General features: G+C 38.0%; 1 protein-coding gene across 5 annotated transcripts in view; it reads right to left on the minus strand.

Annotated features, from left to right (window-relative positions):
- ODAD2 (outer dynein arm docking complex subunit 2) overlaps positions 1-23733 on the minus strand; it is a 194749-nt gene that overhangs the window by 156902 nt on the left and 14114 nt on the right. For 3 of the 5 annotated variants that reach the window (XM_005564862.4, XM_045399757.3, XM_065520443.2), the window contains 6 exons: positions 23221-23327; positions 22883-23019; positions 20507-20623; positions 10109-10314; positions 7766-7864; positions 261-408 (listed from right to left, as the gene is read on the minus strand). In XM_005564862.4, coding sequence (XP_005564919.3) covers positions 261-408; positions 7766-7864; positions 10109-10314; positions 20507-20623; positions 22883-23019; positions 23221-23327 — 814 coding nt within the window. Of the gene's footprint in view, positions 1-260; positions 409-7765; positions 7865-10108; positions 10315-20506; positions 20624-21960; positions 22039-22882; positions 23020-23220; positions 23328-23733 lie in introns of those variants that run through there. The other 2 variants (XM_074000705.1, XM_074000706.1) reach the window with 1 other exon arrangement.

Here is a 23733-nt window from a genome sequence, read left to right on the forward strand (position 1 = left end):
GTCACAGTGTCAGCTGTTTACCATGCCCACTGCCCAGCCAGGAGAGAGGGCTGGTACCAGGCAGCCTGGTTGCTCCATGAGAATGAATCTTGCATCCTCAGGGTAATAAGACCTTGCCCTGCACAAACTTAGATAAAACAACAGGAATGTTTACTACTCTTATTTGAAAGAAACATAAAGTAAACTTGGAAGCAGATATACATCTTTGGGAAAGTATTTTAAATGAATGTTGCAAATATACTACCATAGGCCTTTCTTACCTTTAAATATTTCACCAGCTTCTGAATTTGCCAGTATTCTGATGGCAAATCTGCACTTGCTTCCTGACGATGGTCAGGTGGCTCTTCATCTTCCTCACTTTCTGAGGAGCTATCACTAATAATTTCCTCTATCTTTTCAGCACTCTTTCTAAGAACAATAACAACATACATATACATGTAAGCTACAGTGTGGAGATGGTTATAATCATATTTTGGCAACACAGGCACAAGCAATGGATCAGATACCAACACCTTCTGAGTTCTAGTAAATCTCTATTAAGATCTACATGAGGTCAGGTTCAGTGGCTCATGCCTATAATCCCAGTGCTTTGGGAGGCTGAGGTGGGAGGATTACTTGAGGCCAAGAGTTCAACACCAGCCTGGACAACATAGCAAGACTCTGTCTCTAAAAAAAAACAAAAAAAAACAAAAAAAAAACAAAACAAACAAACAAAAAAAACCAACCTGAATTAGCCAGACATGGTGGTGCGTGCCTGTAATCCCAGCTACTCAGGAGGCTTGACGCAGGAGGATCACTTGAGCCCAGGAGTTTGAGCTGCAGTAAACCATTATTACATTATCACACCACTGCACTCCAGCCTGGGAGACAGAGCGAGACCTTGTCTCAAAAAAAAAATAAAAATAAAAATAAGAAGGAACTGCGTGCAATGAATAAACCTGTCTCTATTGCAGGTGCAATTGCTCTGGGTGCAATAATCATAATAAAGAAAATAGTGAGAAATAAACAAGGGTATTCAGTGAATGTCCTAAGGCTGTGCTTTTCAATAAGACTGCCACTCATTGCATGTGGTCATCTATATTTACAGATATTTGAACTTATTTATTTAACTAAAATTAAAGAAAATTAAAAATCCAGTTCTCCAGTCACACTAGCCACACTTCAAGTGCTCAATGGCCCACATGCCTTGTGGTGAGCACACCGGACAGCTCAGATAGTGACTATTTCTTTTATTCCAGTAAGTTCAACTGGGCAGCGCCGCAAGGCCCTAAAGTGAAAGAGTCTCTGTTACCAAGGAGAGTCAGTATTCAGCACAGCCCTCCGTAATGTCTACACTGAAGTACTTGCAAGGGCAAAAGGTGCCAAAGAACAGTAATGACATGAACATAATCAGGTTCAGGACCGAAGAGTCAACCACCAACTCGGAGAGGCATCACCATGCAAAGTGTTGAGTTCCACAGAAGTACACCACATTCTGTGGTTGGATGCATGGACAACAGTATTACAAGAGCCTTCTGGAATCCAATATAAGCCCATGTCCCTGCAGAGGTCCCTCGTGCACATGCACACTCATCACACCAGCTTGTCTCCACCTCCCACCGCCGGATGACAGATTACTGCCATTGGGTCACCAAACCCACAATGATTTCTCAGGAACTGCATCCCTCACTCACACGTGGAGAGGTGGTGAACCCTGGATATTTATCCTGATATTGTTTCCCACACATTCCTCATCTCACAGGACAGAAGCAAACCTTTAAATCTTCTACTTAATTTTAATATTAAATAATACCAACAGCAGCCACCAGTTTTGTCTATTTTGTCCTAGGTACTTTTATTTTTTTGAAACAGGATCTCGCTCTGTTACCCAGGCTGGAGTGCAGTGGTGCGATCTTGGCTCACTGCAACCTCTGCCTCCCAGGTTCAAGTCATTCTCCTGCCTCAGCCTCCTGAGTAACTGGGCTTACAGGCACGTGCCACCACATCTGGCTAATTTTTGTATTTTTAGTAGTGACAGGGTTTTCACCATGTTGGCCAGGCTGGTCTCGAACTCTTGACCTCGTGATCCTCCCGTCTCAGCCTCCCAAACTGCTAGGATTATAGGCATGAGCCACTGCACTCAGCCTGTCCCAGGCACTTTATATTCATTGTTTCTAAACTTCACAACCACCTTGCAAAGCGGGCTCTATTCTTCCCATTCTACAAGCAAGGAAACGTCAGAGAAATTAAGAGGAGAAAAAAAATCATTCATTTTGAAGGATCCAAAATTACTTAAAATATGACTCTTGCCAATCACATATTAAGGTGTCCTTAAATATCAAAGTCACAAAGTGAATGACCATTATAGATCACACAAGTCCACAATACTTTTCCTCTAACTCTGAAATCCAAAAAGCTCTGAAAACTATTTTCCCCCCACTGGACTTAACTTGTTGCTAAGGCCTTAGATGAACTGATACTAGACTATTTATGGTCTTTATTCATGTCACCAGTGTGAATATTCATGTTTCACTACAGAAATGCTCATGCTTTTGATTATAGGGTATTGGTTCACACTCCAATAGAGGTTATCATAATATACGTTATATAAATTTCATCACCCTTTTTTAAAGTGAGTTTTTCAAAACCCCACGCATTTGGCCACGAGAGTTCAGGACAACAGACCATAGGTTAAATGTCTCATTTGAATTCTCTCAACAATCTATGAGGTTGTCATTACTCTCATTATAGAGATAACAAGTTAAAAATAATTTGGGCCGGGCGTGGTGGCTCACGCCTGTAATCCCAGCACTTCGGGAGGCCGAGGTGAGTGGATTGCTTGAGGTCGGGAGTTTGAGACCAGCCTAGCCAACACGGTGAAACCCTGTCTCTACTAAAAAATACAAAAATTAGCTGGGTGTGGTGGCATGCGCCTCTTGTCCAGTTACTCGGGAGGCTGAGGTAGGAGAATCACTTGAACCCGGGAGGCAGTGGTTGCAGTGAGGCAAGATCATGCTACTGCACTCCAGCCTGGATGACAGAGCAAGACTCTGTAATAATAATAATAATAATAATAATTTGAACAAAACTCCATGGTTAGTGAAGTGGCTGTGCTAAAACAAAGAGTTGTAATGGGAGCTGTTCATCTTGGTTCCTAGAGGAGCTGGGGTAGTCATTTAACTTACTTGTGCCTCGGTTTCCTCACCTGCAAATTGGGGATGATAATAGCAATTAGTATGTAAAAAGCTTATAACAATGCCTGGCACAGAGAGAGTGTGAAATATGTGTTAGATAGTTCTGTATTATCATGCATATTCATTCAACAAATGTGCATGGAGGGCCTGTTGGCTGCCAGGTATCGAGGGCATGCTATTGAAGAACGCTGTCTTTCAGTATCTTTCTTAAACTCCAAGGAAAAGCTGTGGTTTTGTTTTTGAAAATCTGATCTGTTTTCATCTTAGGGCCCACATAAATTAAGTAACTGGTTGGGTTTTTGTCTTTACCTTGATCTTCAGCAAGAACAGAATCAAATCTGTGGTCTATGAGTAATTATGTAAGTTCCCATTATTTTGTAGCTCAGTACCTTGTCCACTTTGGTCACCATCAGAAAATTTTTATTTCTGTGTTTTCTTGTATTGTCTTAGTAAGTTCCGTGAAGGCAAGGACCATTTCTGTCTTTCATACTGTCTCCCCTAGCACAAGGAAGGCACTCAATAAACATTTCCTAGAAGAATTAATCAATTAAAGCAGGTATGAATAAGTGAATGAACAAATGGATTCAGTCTAGGTTAAGATTTTGGAAGAAGGGTATTTCTGGTGATAATTCCAGGAAGTGGCAGTAGCAGCAGCTTGATGGAAAGGAGGCAACAGTCAGTGAGACTGAAACCAGGGAGTGTGTAGGTCAAGATTTGGTACTGGTCTTCCTCTTGGGGTTTCAGGTTTTTCAAATGATGATTGGACGTAGGATGAAAGTGATAGTAAGTCAATGTCAAAATTGTCAGTAATAATGGATCCACAGAAAACAGCAACCAGGAAAGACAGAGGGTTACATCAGCCTCATAGGAAAGGAGGTCTAATCTGAAGAGTAAGGTAGTTTGAAGCAATAAAGAGGAGATTTCTGCCTATGGTCCCCATGCCCTGTATTTTTACACATGCCCTGTGCAGTTACACAGGGCCTGGGAAAAGAAGATCTGAAGGAGAATCGCTGCTGTCATGGAAAAGTTTCAATAAATGCAAGAAGGAGACAGTGGAGGCTTTGGTGCATAGGGTGAGGATATAAGGAAATTCATTTCCTTGTAGTATGAGGGGGGTCAAGGAAAAAATGTAGAAGAAAGAGCAAAGTGGAAGAATGATTCATTTGGGATATTGCAGAGCAAGACAGGGACGAGAGTCCAGGAGGAGACAGGACTCATTAGGGTTTGCATTTAGAGTGGTGTCCATGGGTAAGAGGAACCCGAGAATCTTGCCAGCCACCCCCTGGAGTAGTGTATTCATTCTGGGTTCCCATTAATCTTTAGAAAATGTATCTTGGTCCCCAGTAATCCATAAAAGGGTTATTGACACCCTACACAGCGCAAACCTGGAGTGAAATCAACCAGGGCTGAAAACGGGCCATCTGCAGATGTTTAACTTGGATTTACAAAAATAGAATTAGTGGAATCACGATCATTGTGCTCTAATTATAAAAAGACTTATGAGAAAGTACACTTTATTCCTCATCGCTCTAGAAGTTTCTAACTCAACATTAAGCTCATGGGCAAGGACTAGTCCATTTAAGCCTTCATGCTCATATCTAATTCATTCTCATTTTCTTTGTTTCTCTCCCTTCTCTGCTGTCTCCAACTCCCAGTGGGTTCTCGTGCATAAAAGTCTTTTCTAGTCTATTCCATTTTGGAGCATAGGAAGAGGATGGACAATTTTTAAATTTTATTAATTTGTAAGATTCCATGATTCTCTTAATTTCTTACAGGTTTTTTGGCACAGAATACCCCCAATTTTTGCACTTCCAAAAGCCAATTTGTGTGTAAAACACTATGATTATGCTCTCTGGACCATGGAACAGGGAAAGCCTGAATTGAAGCATCTGTTCCCATTTAATGAGACACCAGAGTGAAGTTTCTAATAGATCAGGTCTATTCAAGAAGTGACTTAAACTTAACTCAAAGATTCCCGATTGAAGCATATAGTAGAATAAGCCTAAATTCTTTGGGAAAAGCCTAAATTTACCTTTCCTTAGCCTAACAAGGTCCTGGAGTTGAGGGCATAGTGAATTAGGTCTACTCAATCACTCCACAATCCCATTTTACAAAGCAGTGCCCCAAAGAAAAGCTGTCTTTCTTTTTTCCCAATTGATGAATCCTTTGATAGCTAACTTTAAAGTACTTTTCCTATTTGATATGATTTCTTCCAATCCTGTCCCATGGCAACTGCACAGTCAGGAGGTAAGAAGAAGCAAATGTCAATGTTGAATTGATCTATAAACTGCACCTTAAGAAATACTTCTCTACCACAGAATTCTATCCACTTAGGCAAGATTAGACACAAGGAAATTTCATTTTTATCATTGAGTAATAGCTGTTGCTTGGATACATTACAACTTTACTTTATCTATTACCCTAAGCTCTCTAGCTCACTAAAAATTGAAATACTTTTGGCCCAGTATCTATTTCAGGAAAGATGAAGTAGATATACTTTTACCTATTTCCCCCACCAAGTACAACTAAAAATCTGGATGTTGTAAAAAAAACAAACATAAAGTGACTCTGAAAGGTAGAGAAAAAGAAGAGGACTACCTAAGGATCTGAAGACCTGTGGCTCAACACAGTGGTGCATTCCCTGGGTTTTCTTTTTGTCTTCATCCTAGACTGGGTACTGGAAAAGCCAGCAAAGCAGAAACTCCAGGCGGTGCAGGCAAATAAAGGACCTAAGAAAGTCCTGCTCTGTCTAATTCAAAGGGTCAGAAAAGGAAAGCCTAATAAGACAGAAAATGTTTAGACAACAAATGATCTATGTCAGTCAAGACCATGGATAACAGCATGGCCCAAGTCTACCTCTTACAGCAAAGGCCAAGTGAAGAGCCTGGGGTTCCACCTTTATCAGACTGTAAGAAAGCACTGCAACCCACCTGCTGGGGTGGCCTCAGAGAAGGCCTGACAGAGAGTCAGATGCTCACTACCTCATGGCAAAAATGAAGTCACTCCCCGAACTGTGATGTCAGTAGAGCCCACAGACAAACCAAGGACTCCCCCATCACACTGTTCAGCTGGTATCAGCAGAGGCATAGGTGGAGCTGAACTCCCACTACCCTCCAGAAATAATGAGGCCTCCTTTGCCTGACCCTCCAGGCATCAGCGAAGGCCTATGGGAAAACCTGCCATTTCAATTCCTCACCAACCTGGAGAAGGAACACATACCTCATCTTATCAATATGGTGGCAGAGAAGGCCTTCTAAAATATAAGATTTAGGCCAGGGGCAGTGGCTCACATCTGTAATCCTAGCACTTTGGGAGGCCGAGGCAGGCAGATCACTTGAGGTCAGGAGTTCAAGATCAGCCTGGCCAACAAGGCAAAACCCCATATCTACTAAAAATAAAAAAATTAGCTGGGTGTGGTAGTGCACTCCTGTAATCACAACTACTCAGGAGGCTGAGGCAGAAGAACTGCTTGAACTCGGGAGGTGGAGGTTGCAGTGAACCGAGATTGCACTACTGCACTCCAGCCTGGGTGACAGACAAGACTCTGTCTCAAATAAATAAATCAATAATTTAAATAAGATCCAGAGTCTCATAATAACCACAATGTCTACATTTCAACTGAAAATGATTTGTCATACCAAGAATGGGGAAGATCTCATCTTAAATGAGAAAAGACAATTTAAAAATGCCAGTATCAAGGTGATGGAGATGTATGAATTATCTGACAAAGATATGAAAGCCACCATCATAAAAATATTTCAACAAGCATATGAACATGTTTGAAATAAATGAAAAAAATAGAAAGTCTCAGCAAAGAAACAAGATAGGAAAGAAAAACCAAACGGAAATTTTGGAACTAAAAATCGTAAGTGAAATTAAAAACTCACTGAATGAAATTAGCAGAAGAATAGGACAGAAGAAAAAGAAATGAACTTGAAGATGGAACAACAGAATTGGCTCAATCTGAACAACCTAGAGAAAAAAGTAACTGAAAAAAACAATGAACGCAGCCTCAAGGACCTGTGAGATTGTAACAAAAGTGCTAATATCCACCACTCTGAAGCTAATAGAAGTGGCTGACCCTTATCTTCCAGACATGTCACTTTTTTTGTCAAACTGAAAATGAAATAAGAAGTTTACTAGTTGGCCTCATATTTAATTTTTAATTGTTTTCATTAGCAATAACTTATACCACTTCAAAATCGGCAGTCATTTGTGATCAGCAAAGGGAGGCTCAGACAGATGACATAACTTTGCCAGGACATGATTGCTCAGAGGTAAGACATCAGTTAGGAGCCCAGTGTTCCTAAACTTAGTTCACTGCTCTTTGCATTAAACACATTTCTTTTCTCACAGTCAACTAATACTAGTAAATCACTGTATTTCTGGTAACTCTGCATTAGAAGAATATCTTGAAAAAGTATTTAAAGAAATCTGGTGTGACCACTTTTACTAACATTCCTAGTAACCGTCAGTGTAAACATCTTGGGACCCTAACAGTAAGAATGGCATTAATTTGCATGCTCAGTAGCCCACCGTGTGAGGGTGGCTTTAGGGAACTTGGGAACTTGTCATGCTGACCAGAAACATACCGAAGTAATTGTGCTCTTCCGTGTGAAATAGATGGTCTTGTTTTTTCAAGTTTTCCTGTGCGTTTGTCCTCTTGGATTTCTTTTGCTGAGCCTTTGCTTCTAAAAAATATGTACAAATATATTAGCTTTATCGCTTTTTGCTAATTAATAAAAAATAAAAGATGGCAACGTAGATATATACTCCATTATTTCCATGTGCTCAAATGATGTGTGTTCCTGACAGATGTGTGATTCTGACACTTGGAGTTGTCTCTTTCACTCTTTCAGCACAGCCCTATGTTTTATATATCGAAGAAACTTTCTGTCCAGCACCTAGGAACAGGTCTCCACAGGCTGCCACTGTTGGTGTGAATCCTGCACCCAATGCCTTCTACTCTAGGTACGTATCACCCCCAATTATAGTTGTCTATTTTCTTATCTTCCCTACTCAAAATTGCAACAGGGCCTGTGCCTGGTTTTCCAGGTATTCACAGACTTTGCATAGTCCTTGGCATTCTGTGTCCTCCCTTCAATACCTGCTAAGGAATCTCATGCTTGAAAGAGTAAGCATATGGAAAAAGCAGTATTTTAAAACTCACTTGCCAGTTAACAGAGTTGCCCATGCATTTTTCATTTTCACATTGACTCTTTCAAACAGAGGCACAAAAGTCAAGCACCCCAAAATTGATGAGAATCAGAGGAGCTAGTGTCTCCCCTCTCCATAGGACTCCGTTCTTCAAACGGCTCTCTGGGTTTGCTTCCAAAACACAGTCACCCTGTGGTTCTCAGAATCCCTGTAGGAGAAGGTGCCCGTGTGATCAACCAGGAGCCATTCTTAACCCAAAACTGGGACAACATAGAGTATCACTTATAGGCCGCGACTTGTAAACTATTTGTTAAATTTTAAAAAGTGGGCAGGGTGCAGTGGCTCACACCTGTAATCCCAGCACTTTGGGAGGCCAAAGTGGGCGGATTACTTGAGCTCAGGAGTTCGAGACTAGCCTGGCCAACATGGCAAAACCCCATCTCTACTAAAAATATAAAAATTAACCAGGCATGGTGTCACACACCTGTAATCCCAGCTACTCGGGAGGCTGAGGCAAGGGAATCGCTTGAACCCGGGAGTTGGAGGTTGCAGTGAGTCAAGTTTGTGCCATTGCAGCCTGGGCGACAGCAAGACTCTGCCTCAAAAAAGAAAGAAAAGAAGGAAGGAAGGAAGGAAGGAAGGAAGGAAGGAAGGAAGGAAGGAAGGAAGGAAGGAAGGAAGGAAGGAAGGAAGGAAGGAAGGAAGGAGGGAGGGAGGGGGGGAGGGGGGAGGGGGGAGGGAGGGGGGGAGGGAGGGAGGGAGGGAAGGAAGGAAGGAAGGAAGGAAGGAAGGAAGGAAGGAAGGAAGGAAGGAAGGAAGGAAGGAAGGAAGGAAGCTAGCTAGCTCTAGGTGTTTCAGACTGCCCCAGCATTTAAGTAGCATTGGCCCTCGATTTTTGCTTTGATGCCTGTTTATAGAGGGTCCTAAACGGCACTGTTTTGTGTATTTCGTCCATTCATCAAGCCGGTGTCCACTTTATATAGGCCCATTCATATTTTTGAGACTCTAGCCTTTTCATAGTATTAAAGTTCTGTTAAAAGAGAAGACATTATCTCTATGACAGTTTCCCTGATTAACTCCATACAATTTTCACCATTCCACATTCTCCTAGTGCTTACTTAACCAGGTCTCTACCATGATTTTTACATTTCCCCTATGAATTTTCCAAGTGTTTTATCATCTTTTCTGCATATTATTTGTCCTGACTCACCAACTATATGAAAGTGAATTGTTCTTCTCTTCCCTTCATGATGCTACACACACAAACTCTATCAAATCTTTCCGCTTGGAATACAAAGAGGAGCAGAAAGGAATCAACCTGTGCCTTGGAGGGACATGTAAATATCTCCTCAGTATTTTTCCATTATAAAATAAAGTTCTGGCCAGACACAGTGACTCATGCCTGTAATCCCAGCATTTTGGGAGGCTGAGGTGGGCAGATCACTTGAGGTCAGGAGTTTGAGACCAGTCTGGCCAACATGGTGTAACCCTGTCTCTACTAAAATTACAAAAAAAAAAAAATTAGCCAGGTGTGGTGGCACATGCCTGTAATCCCAGTTACTCAGGAGGCTGAGGCAGGAGAATCACTTGAACTCAGGAGGCGGAGGTTGCAGTGAGCCGAGATTGCACCACTGCACTCCTGTCTGGGCAACAGAGCAAGACTCCATCTCAAAAAAAATAATTAATTAATTTAATTCAATTAAATAAAGTTCTGTGAAAAATTAGGTGAATATGGTTACTAAAGATGCATCTGAAAACAAATGCAAATGTCTACATACTCTTTGTAATTAACAGTGGTCTTCCAGTTTAAGCTTGGTTCCCATCTCTTGGTCATTTGATTCCTCCCAAAATTAATTTGGTTCTTCTCCAGTGACCTCTTGTCTGAACCAGAAATGTCTTTGCGGAAAGCAGCTGCTTCTTCCTTCTTGGGGGCTCTGCCCAGCTGATCATTATCCTTTTGCTGGTCTTCATTGATGCTAATCCCCTTTATTGAAAAAATGAGAATAATTTTTAATGATATCTGAATTATCTAGTGTTCTCTGAAACATTATGCCAGTGGTAAATTCAGGAAAGGAAGTCTCAGGTGCATCTAACTCGTGGTCCTTAGTAACAGCTAAATAAGGGCAGTGTCAAGACTAAGGCTTCTGTTGGAGTTAGGTGGACAGTAACGTGATGTTTTTAAATTCACTCTCTGTTGCAGCACACACAGATACAACACCAGGGCTGGACCTGCTCATTCCTCACCACCACCAAAAAATTCAACTAAAACCCTCTATTGACTAAAATACATCATATTTAAATTGCTTGAACCAAAGATAAAGGGAACATCTTGAAGGTAGACAGGTATGATATATTAAACACAGAGGAATGAACATAAGAATTTTAAGAGGCCTCTCATCAGAAACACTGCAAACCAGAGAAAAAGAGAGTAATATATTTAAAGCACTAAAAAGGAAAAAAAAAAACCATGTCAACCCAAAATTCTATACTAAGAATAAAACAAAAATCTTTCAAAAATGAAAGCAAAATAAAAACTTTCACAGATGAACAAAAACAGAGAATTAACCAGAAGACCTGTGCTAGAAATGTTAAATAAAATTATTCAGTCAGGAATAAAATCATGCCAGACAGAAACATGAATCTATGCAAAAAAATTGAAAGCTACAGAAATGGTAAAAATAAATATGCAAGACTTTGTGTATTATTTTTAATCATTCTCACATATAATTGACTATCTAAAGCAAAAATAGTAACAACATTTTGAGGGGTTTATGACATGTAGAAATAAAATGTGTGATGACAATAACACAAAGTATAGGGAGGGGTATTCAAGGTATATTGTTGTAAGTTTCTTAAACTATTTGTGAATTTTAGAATCTTACTTAAAGGAGACATGACAAATTCGAGATATATATATAAGCCAGAGGGCAGCTAAGAAACTTTTAATAAGAAATATACCTAGTAAAGCAATAGCACAAATAAAATGGAATCATTTTAAAAGGCTCAATTCAAAAGGGGTGGAGAAAGGGAAAAAAATCACAAAGAACCGATGAAACAAATAGAAAACAAGTAGCAAGACAGTAAATTTAGATTTAACTATATTAGTAGTTACATCAAATGAAAGGGTTTACACACATCAATTGAATGGGAAATCATCAAATTGGATGAAAAAAGAGACTTAACTATTTGTGGCCTAAAGAAACTATTTTATATGTAAAGATACAAATACATCAGAAGTAAAAGGCTGGAGAAGAATAGTTTATGCAAACAATAATCAAAAGAAAGCAGGAACGGCCATATTAAAAACAGACAATATCGACTCCACAGCAATAAATAAATTCTAAATAAATATTATTATTTACTGGGACAAAGAGGAGCACACATACTAATAAAGAATCAATTAGCACACAGTCGTAATTGTGTATTCACCAAGCAACAGAACTTTATTATATATGAAGGAAACACAGAGCTAAAAGGAAACGTAGATAAATCCATAATTGGTGGACTTCGAAACTCTCTCAGTAATCAATAAAATGAGCAGAAAAAACATCAGTAATGATATAGAAGACCTGAGCAACACAATCAGACAAGTTGGCTTCATTGACATTTAAAAGACACACCTCTCAATAACACCAGAATATAGACTCCTCAAATGTACAAGGAAAAAAAATCACCAAAATAGATCATATTCTGGGCCATAAAATGAACATTAACAAGTTTAAAGTAACTAAAATCATATAAAATATCTTAAAACATTGGAATTGAACTAGAAATTGGTAAAAGATCTACAGAAACTCCTCATATATATTGAATAAAAACATCACGTATCAAAATCTGTGGAACATAGTCTACACAATGCTCATAAAGAAATTTGCAGCATGAATTCTTATGGTCAAAAATGATAAATAAATAAATAGGTTAGACAGGCAGATCACTTGAAGCCAGGAGTTCAAGACCAGCCTGGCCAACATGGCAAAACCCCATCTGTGCCAAAAATAAAATAATTTATTTTGGGTTCAGGGGTACAGATGCAGGTTTGTTATATAGATCATGTCACAGGGGTTTGCTGTACAGATGATTTAATCATTCAGGTACTAAGCCTAGTACCCAATAGTTATTTTTTCTGATCTTCTCCCTCTTCCCACCCTCCACCCTCAAGTAGGCCCCAGGGTCTATTGTTCCCCTTTGTGTTCATTTGTTCTCATCATTTAGCTCCCATTTATAAGTGAGAACAGGGGGTAATTGGTTTTCTTCTTAAAAAGGACAGGATCACATTCTTTTTTATGGCTTTGTAGTATTCCATGGCATATATGTACCACATTTTCTTTATCCAGTCTACCACTGATGACTGTTTAAGTTGATCTGATGTCTTTGCTACTGTGAATAGTGCTGCAATGAACATGTGTGTGCATGTGATGATTTATATTTCTCTGGGTAAATACCCGGTAATACAGTTGCTGGATTAAATGGTAGTTCTGTTTTTAGCTCCTTGAGGAATTGCCACACTGTTTTCCACAATGATTGAATTAACTTACACACCCACCAACAGTGTATAAGCATTCCCCTTTTTCTGCAACTTCACCAGGATTTGTTATATTTTGACTTTTTAATAACACCCATTCTGACTGGTGTGAGATGATATCTCACTGTGGTTTTGATTTGTGTTTCTCTAATAATCAGTGATATTGAGCTTTTTTCACATGCTTGTTGGCCACATGTATGTCTTCTTTTGAAAAGTATCTGTTCATGTCCTTTGACCACTTTTTAATGGGTTGTTTGTTTTTTTCTTGTAAATCCATTCTTTATGGATGCTGGATATTAAACCTTTGTCAGATGCATCGTTTGCAAATATTTTCTCCCATTTGTAGGTTGTCTGTTTATTCTGTTGATGGTTTGCTGTGCAGAAGCTCTGAGGTTTAATTAGATCCCACTTGTCAATTTCTGCTTTTGTTGCAATTGCTTTTGGCATCTTCATCATGAAATCTTTGCCAGTTCCTATGTCAAAAATGGTATTGCCTAGGTTGTCTTCCAGGGTTTTTATAGTTTTGAGTTTTACATTTAAGTCTTTTATCCCTCTTGAGTTGATTTTTGTATATGGTACAAGAAAGGGGTCCAGTTTCAATCTTCTGCATATGGCTAGCCAGTTATCCCAGCACCATTTATTGAATAGGGAGTCCTTTCCCCATTGTTTGTTTTTGTCAGCTTTGTTGTAGATCAGATGGTTGTAGGTGTGCAGCCTTGTTTCCGGGCTCTCTATTCTGTTCCATTGGTCTATGTGTCTGCTTTTTATGGCAGTACCGTGTCATTTTGGTTACTGTAGCCCTGTGGTATAGTTTGAAGTTGGGTAGTGTGATACCTCCAGTTTTGTTTTTTGGTTTTTTTTCTTCTTCTTTTTTTTTCTTAGGATTGTCTTGGCTATTCTTTTCTGGTTCCATATGAATTTTAAAATATTTTTTTCTAGTTCTGTGAAGAATGTTGCTGGTAATTTGATAGGAATAGCATTGAATCTATAAATTGCTTTGGGCAGTATGGCCATTTGAATGATATTTACTCTTTCAATCCATGAGCATAGGAAGTTTTTCCATTTGTTTGTGTCATCTCTGATTTCGCTATAGTGTTTTGTAATTCTCATTGTAGAGCTCTTTCACTTTTCTAGTTAGCTCTATTACTGGGTATTTTATTCTTTTTGTGATAACTGTGAATGGGATTGCATTCCTGATTTGGCTCTTGGCTTGGCTGTTGTTGGTGTACAGGAATTCTGGTGATTTTTATACACTGATACATTGATTTTGTATCCTGAAACGCTGCTGAAGTTGTTTATCCGCTAAAGCAGGTTTTGGGCTGAGGACTCCTTGTTTAATATGCTCTGAGTAAAACATTATTCACTATTGAATTCATCAAAATTTCTTCAAATGCAAATATGCCTAGATTAAATTAAATGTATCATGACATTTTTTAGAAACTGGAGAAATAAGAGTAAATAAACCCAAAATAAAACCACATAAACATCAAAGTAAAGTAGAAAAGATAAAAATTAAACCTAAAGCTAGTTCCTTGAGAAAATTTAGTAAATCTATAGTCCTATCGTTATAGGTGGATCAAATTAAAAAACCACAAATGACCAATATTAGGAATGAGAGAGGTAACAATGACTAAAAATTCTACAGATATTAAAAAGTCAGTAAGAGAATACTATGAAAAAAGTTTATGCCAATAAATCTGGCAACTTACACCAAATGAACAAATTCCCTTAAGGACAATCTAATCTACCAAAGCTCCCTCAGAAAGAAATAGACAACCGGTATAGTGTCATAACTATCAAATAAATTGAATTTGTAGTTAAAATATTTCCCATAAAGAATATTCCAGGCCCAGATGGCTTTCACCAAACATTTCTACCAAACATTTAATAAACCTACCAAACATTTAATAAACAAACAATATTAATTCTATACAAACTCTTCCAAAAAATTGAAGATAAAACTTTCCACATCATTCTATAGTGTCAATATTACTTCAATACCAAAACCAGACAAAGTTACTAAAGAAAACAAAGCTACACACTAATAACTTTATGAATATAGGTGCCAAACTTAACAAAATCTTAGCAGATTAAATCTGATAATGTATATAAAAGATTCAAGTGGGGTTTGTCTCAGAAATGTAAGGTTGGTTTGTCACTTGAAAAATTAATCAATGTAATTAATCACATTAACAAACTAAAAGAGAGGAAAAAAAACACATGATTCTCTCCACAGTACACAAAGAAACATTTGATAAAATCCAGCATTCATTCCTAATAAAAGTTCTCAATGACTCAGAATAGAAGCTTTAACCTTGTAAATGGTTAGCATCAAACTTAACTGAAAGATTTCCCTGCAATATCAGGAAGAAGACCATTTCTATTCAATGTTTTACTGGTGATTCCAGCTAGTGCATTACGGAAATAAAAAGAAATAAAAAACTGTTGAGATTGGGAAGGAAGAGTTGAGATTAGGAAGGAAGAAGTAAAAATGATCTTTATTCACTGACAATATCTACATAGAAAACCCTCTGGAATGTACAAACAAGATACTAGAACTAATAAGGGAGTTGAGCAAAATTTTAGGATATAAAATCAGTATACAAAAATCAAGTATATATTTATACAATAGGAAAAAATGACTAGAAATAGAAAAGCTAAAACTCATTAACAATAGACCCAAAATATGAAACACAGATAAGTTTCAAAAGAGATATATAAGACCTGTATATTGAAAGCTATAAAACACTGGTGAGAGAAATTAAGACCTAAATAAATGGAGAGATATACTATGTTCATGGATTAGAAAACTCAATATTGTTAAGATGCCCATTTTTCCTAAATTCATCTATAAATTCAAGGCAAAAATTCCGTTAGACCTTTTTTTAAGAAATTGACATGCTGGCTCTAATATTCTTATGGACATGCAAAAGACCCATAATAGCCAAAAAACTTTTTTAAAGAACACTATTGGAGGATTCAAACTAAACAACTTCAAGACTTATCATAAAGCTAGAGTAATCAAGACAGTGTGGTATTGGTGTAAAGATAGAGAAATCAAAGTTACAATATGAAGTGTTCAGAAATACATTCACAGACAAATGGGCTACTAATTTTTGACGAAGTTATAAAGGTAATTCAGTGGCAAAACAATAGGTTTATTTTTGACAAATGATGCTGGAACAACTAGATAAGCAAAAGAAAAAAATGAACTTTGATCCATACCTCATATACACAAACCAAATTAAAGTGGATCATAGACATAGATTGGAATGGTAAAATTGAAAAATCTCTAGAAGAAAACATTGGAGAAATTCTTCATTATACTGGGTTTGGAAAAGCATTATAAGATAAAACACTGTAAGGAAAAAATAAGCTGGACTTTATCAAAATTGAAGACACTTGCTCTTTGAAAGACACTGTTTGGAGAATAAAAATACAAGATCTGGCAGGGCGCAGTGGCTCACGCCTGTAATCTCAGCACTTTGGGAGGCCAGGTTGAGCGGATCACGAGGTAAGGTGATCGAGACCATCCTGGCTAACACGGTGAAACCCCGTCTCTACTAAAAATACAAAAAAAAAAAAAATTAACTGGGCGCAGTGGCGGACGCCTGTAGTCCCAGCTACTTGGAAGGCTGAGGCAGAAGAATGGTGTGAACCTGGGAGGCAGAGCTTGCAACAAACCAAGATCGCACCACTACACTCCAGCCTGGGCGACAGAGCAAGACTTTGTCTCAAAAATAAATAAATAAATAAAAAATACAAGACCCAGATTGGGACGAAATATTTACATTTCATATATCTAACAGAATATATAAGCCAAGAACATATATAAAGATCGGTTGCAACTCAATAAAAAACTGAATAGCCCAATGCACAGAGTCTGAATAGACACTTTACCACATAAGATAATGTGAATGGCCAATAAGCACATGAAAAGATGCATTCAAGAAATGCAAATTAAAACCAAAGGAGATACCAGTACACACCTATCAGAATGCCTGTAGTTAAAGGACTGACCATAATGGTTAGTGATGAGTATGTGGAAGAACTGGGACTCTCATACATTGCCTACACCAATGTAAAATATTACAACCACTATGGAGAGCAGTTTACCAGTTGCTTAAAAAGTTAAACAGACAACTACCATATGACCTTACCACTTCATTCTTAGGTTTTTAACCAAGGCACAATGAGACTATATGATCATACAAATCTTTGTACAAAAATGTTCTTAGTAGCCTTATTTGTAATAGCCCAAAACCTGAAATAACCACACATCCATTAACAGGTAAGTGGATAAACAAATTGTGGCATATCCATAAAATGGAATAATACACATCCATAAAAGCAATAAATTAATGATAGATGCAAAAGCATAGATGAATCTCAAAAAGAAACAAAAATCTGCACAAGCCATACCACAAAAATTACAGAACACCAAGGAAGATCCTAAAGGCCTCCGAAGAGGAGAAAAAGCCAAAACAGTTTGCGTGGAAATATAAACCTTTGAAATGCTAACTAAAAATTAATTTCAAACCATTACTCTACAAACAACTGAGAGAAAATAATAAAGGTATTCTCTAACACCCAAATCCTCAATTTTTCCCTCCAATGTGCATCTTTTACACAGGAGGGTCTACCAAATGATGGGTGCACCAAGAAAAGGAAAACTGGAGCCGGGATGGTGGCTCACACCTGTAATCCCAGCACTTTGGGAGGCTGAGACAGGTGGAACACCTGAGGTTAGGAGTTTGAGACCAGCTTGGCCAACATGGCAAAACCCCATCTCTACTAAAAATACAAAAATTAGCCGGCTGTGGTGGTGTGCACCTAGAATCCCAGCTACTAGGGAGGTTGAGGCAGAAGAATCGCATGAACTCGGGAAGCGGAGGTTGCAGCGAGCCAAGATCGCACCACTGCACTCCAGCCTGGGTGACAGAGCAAGACTCCATCTCAAAAAAAGAAAAGAAAAGGAAAACTGAATAGAAGGCAACTTCCTCAACATGCTAAAGGCCATATAGGAAAATCCCACAGCTAACATCAGGCTCAATAGTGAAAGCCTAAAAGTTTTTTAATTAAGATCAGGAGTCAGGCTAGGCATGGTGGCTCACAGCTGTAATCCCAGCATTTTGGAAGGCCGAGGCAGGCAGATTACTTAAGGCCAGGAGTTCGAGAGCAGCCTGGCCAACATGGTGAAAACCCGTCTCTACTAAAAATCTAAAAATTCACAGAGCATGGTAGCAGGTGCCTGTGAACCCAGCTACTCAGGAGCCTAAGGCACAAGAATCACCTGAACCCAGGAGGGGAGGTGAAGGCTGCAGTGAGCCAAAATCACACCACTGCACTCCAGCCTGGGTGACAGAGTGAAACTCCATCTCAAAAAAAAAAAAAAAAAAAAAATCAGGAATCAGACAAGGATGCCTGATGTTACCACTCTTATTCAACATAGTCCAGGAAGTCCTAGCCACAGTAATAAGTAAAGAAAAAGAAATTGTAAAAGCGTCTAAATCAGAAAGGAAGAAGTAAAACTATCTGTATGCAGATGGCATGATCTTGTATGCAGAAAAACCTAAGAATACACAAACACAAACACACACACACAGTTAAATGAATTCAGTGAAGTTGCGAAATTCAATCTTGACTTTAACACTCAGAAATTAGATCTGATTTGATCACTCAAAAGTTGCATTGCTACACACTAGCAGTGAATAATCGAAAATAAAATTTAGAAAACAATTTCATTTACAGTAGCATCAAAAATAAAATGTTAATGAGTAAATATAATAAAGGAGAAAAACTTGTACACTGAAAACTTCTAAACATTGCTGAAAGCCATTAAATATACAACTAAATGGAAAGATATCTCCTGTTCATAAACTGGAGGACTTAATATGGTTAAGATGGCAATACTATTTAAAGCAATTCATAAATTCAATGAAATCTCTATCAAAATCCCAATGGCACTTTTTGCAGAAATGTAAAACCAAGCCTAAAATTCATATAGAGTGTCAAGGAAAACCAAATAGCCAAAACAGTATTAAAAAACAGGAACAAAGTTTGAGGACTCATACTTCCTGATGTCAAAACTATTACAACTATAGTAATCAAAACAGTGTGATACTGACATAAAGAAAGACATATAGACCAATGGAATAGAATTAAAAGTCCCCAAGTAAACTCTTCCATCTATGATCAATTGATTTTCAACAAGAATTCTACCCAAAGGAGAAAGAACAGTCTCTTCAATGAATAGTGTTGGGAAAACTGAATATCCACATGCAAAAGAATGAAATTGGAACCTAAATTTCATTAGTCTCCAAATGGACACAAATCAACTCAAAAGAGATCAAGGGCCTAAATTTAAGAGCTAAAACTATACAATCCTTAGAGGAAAAACAGGGGCAAATTTTTCATGACCTTGGATTTGGCAATGATTTCTTAAATATGACTTCAAAAGCACAGGCAACATAAGAAAAAATAGGTAAATTAGGCTTCATCAAAAGTAAAAATGTTTCTGCATCAAAGGACACTATCAAGAAAGTTAAAGGGCAACCTGCATAACAAGAGAAAAAAATTTGCAAACCTTGTATCTGATAAAGGGTTAATACCGGGTATATACAAAAACTACAACAACAAAAAGATTCAACTTAAAATATAAGCTAAGGACTCAAGCAGACATTTCTTCAAAGAAGATATACAAATAACCAACAAATACATGAAAATATGGTCGACATCACTTATCGTTATGGAAATGCAAATCAAATTCCTAATGACACTGACTATTTGTAATTATGTTTGTAAATTATATTTGTAATTATATTTGTAAATATATGATGTTTGTAATTAAACAACAACCTAGAAAATAAGAAGTGTTAACAACGATGTGAAGAAAGTGGAATGTTTGGATAATGCTGGTGAGAATGAAATTGGTGTGGCCCCGTGGAAAACACGTTGGCAGTTCCTCCAAAAGTTAAATACAGAATTGCCATATGACCCAGAAATTCCACTTTTAGGAAAAGATCCAAAAGAATTGAAAATAGGTACTCAACAGGTACCCGTACACCAATATTCATAGCAGCATTATTCACCATACCTGAAAGGTGGAAACAACCCAAATGTCCATCAATGGATGAATGCATAAACCAAATGTGGTCTATACCTAAACAAAATATTATTCTACCATAAAAGAATGAAATTATCATACATGCTATAGCATGGATAAGCCTTGAAAACACTATGCTAAGTGAAAGAAGCCAGACACAAAAGGACAAATATTATATCATTCCAGTGACAATAAATATCTAAAATAAGCAACCTGATAGAAATAGCAGATCAGAGTTAACCAGGAAGTCAGGGAAGAAGGAATGGGGAATTACTGCTTAATGGGTGTAGAGTTTAAGTTGGAGAGATGAAAAAGACTTGGAAATTGACAATAGTGATATTTGTACAACATTGTGAATGTAATTAATGGCACTGAACTCTGAACAATGATACTACATTTACGATATTTTTATGTTATGTTATATTGTAAAAAAAAAAAACACAAAACAGTGTCCAAAAATAGGCAAAGTTACTGTTTTCCTTGTACCATAGAAAGTTGTAGTTTAGTAACATAATGCTATGAAAGCTCAAAAGAAACCATAAAACTTACCTGTTTAGACATATTTTCTGAAAATTTTGGTGATTTTTCTCTTAAAAATGTGACAAGGTCTTTATAAATTGAACTTTTTCTCTCATAATTAACGTCCCCTTCATCATCTGTTTTGCCCTTTGGGAAAAAACAAGTTTCGTTCTACGATTAACATAAGAACAATGATAAGATCCTAATCAATACATCACAAGCTAAGCACACGTATTGTTTTCATCTCTAAAGGATCTATATGGTAGTCTTCATACATGAAATGTATAGGCAAAATCCTTTCCCCTTAATTTAATGTTATCTATTTTTCCATTCATTCACTCATTCCTTCCTTCATTCAATTGTTCAATCATTCAGTAAGGCTTTACTGAGTACCTCCTATATACATGTAAGGCACTCTGCTATTCAGCAGAGAAGTGAGAGCTTCCTTCTCTCCGCTCTCCTCTACTCTGAAAATGCATTATGACCTCACGAGCCTTAGTTGACGATGTCATAAAAGTCTTCAAGGTTAGAATTTAACCATGGAAAAGCCTATGTTTCTGCTTGTCAGACTCTGTTCTTCTGTGGCATGGTTGCTATAGGCTTATTTTCTAGATGTCTATGTAACAATCTGTCCACACATCCATGTGTCTCTTTCTCTTCTTGTCTCTTTCCTTTCCATATTTTCCTTTTCTTCCCTACTTCTATTGTTCTTTCATAACAGAATATATACATATGTACATACACATCACATAACTGTATGTATATAAATACATATAACTGCAGTGTGTTATATATAACTGTACACAAAAGCATTTCTATACATATGACTAGTGTGTTTTAAATTTTGTTGTAATTATTGAGTAGTTTTATCGTCCTCATCTTTCACTTTTTTAAAACTTAAAGGGTACTTAGATATCTCCATGCCAAATAAGTTATATGTATGTAGATCAATAATAACCTTTGATGGAAATAAAGACTCCCTGCCCCCCTCCAGACGGTCATAGAAAATCATTCCTTCTTTTGTCCCTTTATTCCTAATTAGAGATTTCGTTTTTCTAAAATACCATGACAAACCAAAGCAAAATCTTATTTGTCTATTTCCTCCTTGTAGAAATGAGCTCAGTGTCATGCTAATAAGAAAAGCACCAAAAGGCATGTCAGAAAGATGATTACAGGTAATCAGAAAAGAGGCTCCAGCATTTTGGTACCAACCCAAGCCAACACGTAACAACCCTCCAGGCAGTCCCCTGTGGTGGCTGGGTCCCCATTAAGGACTTGGGTCCTCATTATAGAATTTTGTTTCTGAGTTCCAAATTTACATTGAAGATACCGAGGGCAGGATGTTGCAGAGGTGAAAGCTAAGCTCCTTCCAGCTGGTTCTGTGAATAGGGATGAGACTAAAAGTGTTTTAATCCAGAACACTGTGTGCTGTTTATCACTCAGCTCAAAGCCAAGTCACCCAGCCTCTACTTTGTGCTACTCACGCGGGAATCTGCAATGTCGTATTTCTCCTTTGCCAGGCTAGGTTAGGCTCCGTCATTAGAATCAGCTAAAGGAAGACTGAAAGGCTGGGAGAGGGAGGAGGGACCTGCTGCTTCCTGTTGGCCCACTGGCCCTGTTAGAGTCACCCCAGCAACGGCCCTTCCTTCCACGCAGTGGCAGTTGCTTCCAGTAGCAACAGTTGGTTCTAGTTTCCAGGTTTGTTTATTTTTCACAGTCCCAGAAACAGGCTCACCACACCCCCTGGGAAATAACCACTATCAGCCATCTAGTGCTCCACTTTCACAGGTCCGGGTCCCAGCTCTGCCAGCTCTACAAGGATCCTCTTCCCGAGGTACAAGCATTAACTGGGCAGTGCCCACTCTCCAGAGATCTGCAGCCCTGCCTCATGGAGATGGTCTGAACTCTGTGGGGACCAGCACAGCCTGGAAGTGGACCCGCCCCAGAGGTCTGGGTCCCAGCTTCACGGGGCACTGTCTCCAACCTTCTACATTTAGATAAGCCCCTCTCTTTCCCTTTGTCCCTAAGAGTAATGCACAACTCTTAGGATGCCAGCTGCAGTTAGGACATCTGTATTATCTCAGTGTTCTTTTTTTGACCTTTCTATCCTTTGGTTGCTGTGTAACAAATCAGTGAAGTGATTATGTTAAAGACATTTATAAAGTGGAATGGGTCACTTTGAAGCCCATTTCTTATCAGATTGGCTTAATGACCTGCAGTGGAGAATAAGAAAGCTTATTCTGAAGCTGTTTTGGATTTGCCCAGCAAGCATATATCAAAGGAATCTGCTTCTATCCTACAGAACGGTAATTCATTCTCTGTGGTCATTGGGACACACCCTTGAGACATCTACAGCTAAAAACCAAAGTCCACTGGTTTTAGTTACGTTTTTAAAAATGTACTTACACCATTTAAAAATACTCCTCCTGCACTGCAAGTAATGCACAGAGTCTCACCATCGTGAGGTTTCACCAGCACATAACAAATTTCCCCGTGAGTTTGTCTCCACGGTGGGGCTCGACATCCATTTGAAAATTCAGAATCTGAAACCAATCGTCAAGCAATTAACAGTTCTTTAACCTAGAGTTTGGTAAAAAGTGTGGGCTTCCACAAAATAAATATTGTGGAAATTTTAAGCTTTCCCCTTCTTAAACCTTCTCTTGTATTGTAGACATTGAAAGCATTTTGCAAATGTAATTATGAAAATGTAAATAACATAAAATGAGCCTCAGAAAACATCAAACCTGAGGTATATTCAATAGATTCCAAGACTGTTGGGTCTCCTTTTCCTGAGAAATGTTTGAGCAGTTCTATATCCTTCTTCACTGCCACGGGATTTAAACTTATTTCTCTGAAATAAATGTTTAAAATGTCAGCTTAAATACTTTAAACAGAATCTAGGAAACACATGAACACATTTCATTGTATCAAGAGAAATATCTTTTTTGTAATTAAAATTGCAGTTAATTTTAGCCATGCCATAATTTTATAACAGCACTGTCAACACATCAAGTAATCAGTGATTCATGTTTAATGCAACATTAAACATACTCCATTAAATATTCACTTTATTTCATGCTGATAATATTCTAATACTAAAAATATTAGAAAATGAACATGCTTTGGACTATACAAACTCTACATGATATCTGCATTATAATTTAATAATTTGTGCACTAGTCTTGAGAGCCTTTGAAAATAACAAGGCCACCTAATGTCTTCAGAATTGCATGAAACCTCACCAGAATGTTTTAGCA

Source organism: Macaca fascicularis, chromosome 9 (genome assembly GCF_037993035.2).
Source record: "Macaca fascicularis isolate 582-1 chromosome 9, T2T-MFA8v1.1".
Lineage (NCBI taxonomy): Eukaryota > Metazoa > Chordata > Mammalia > Primates > Cercopithecidae > Macaca > Macaca fascicularis.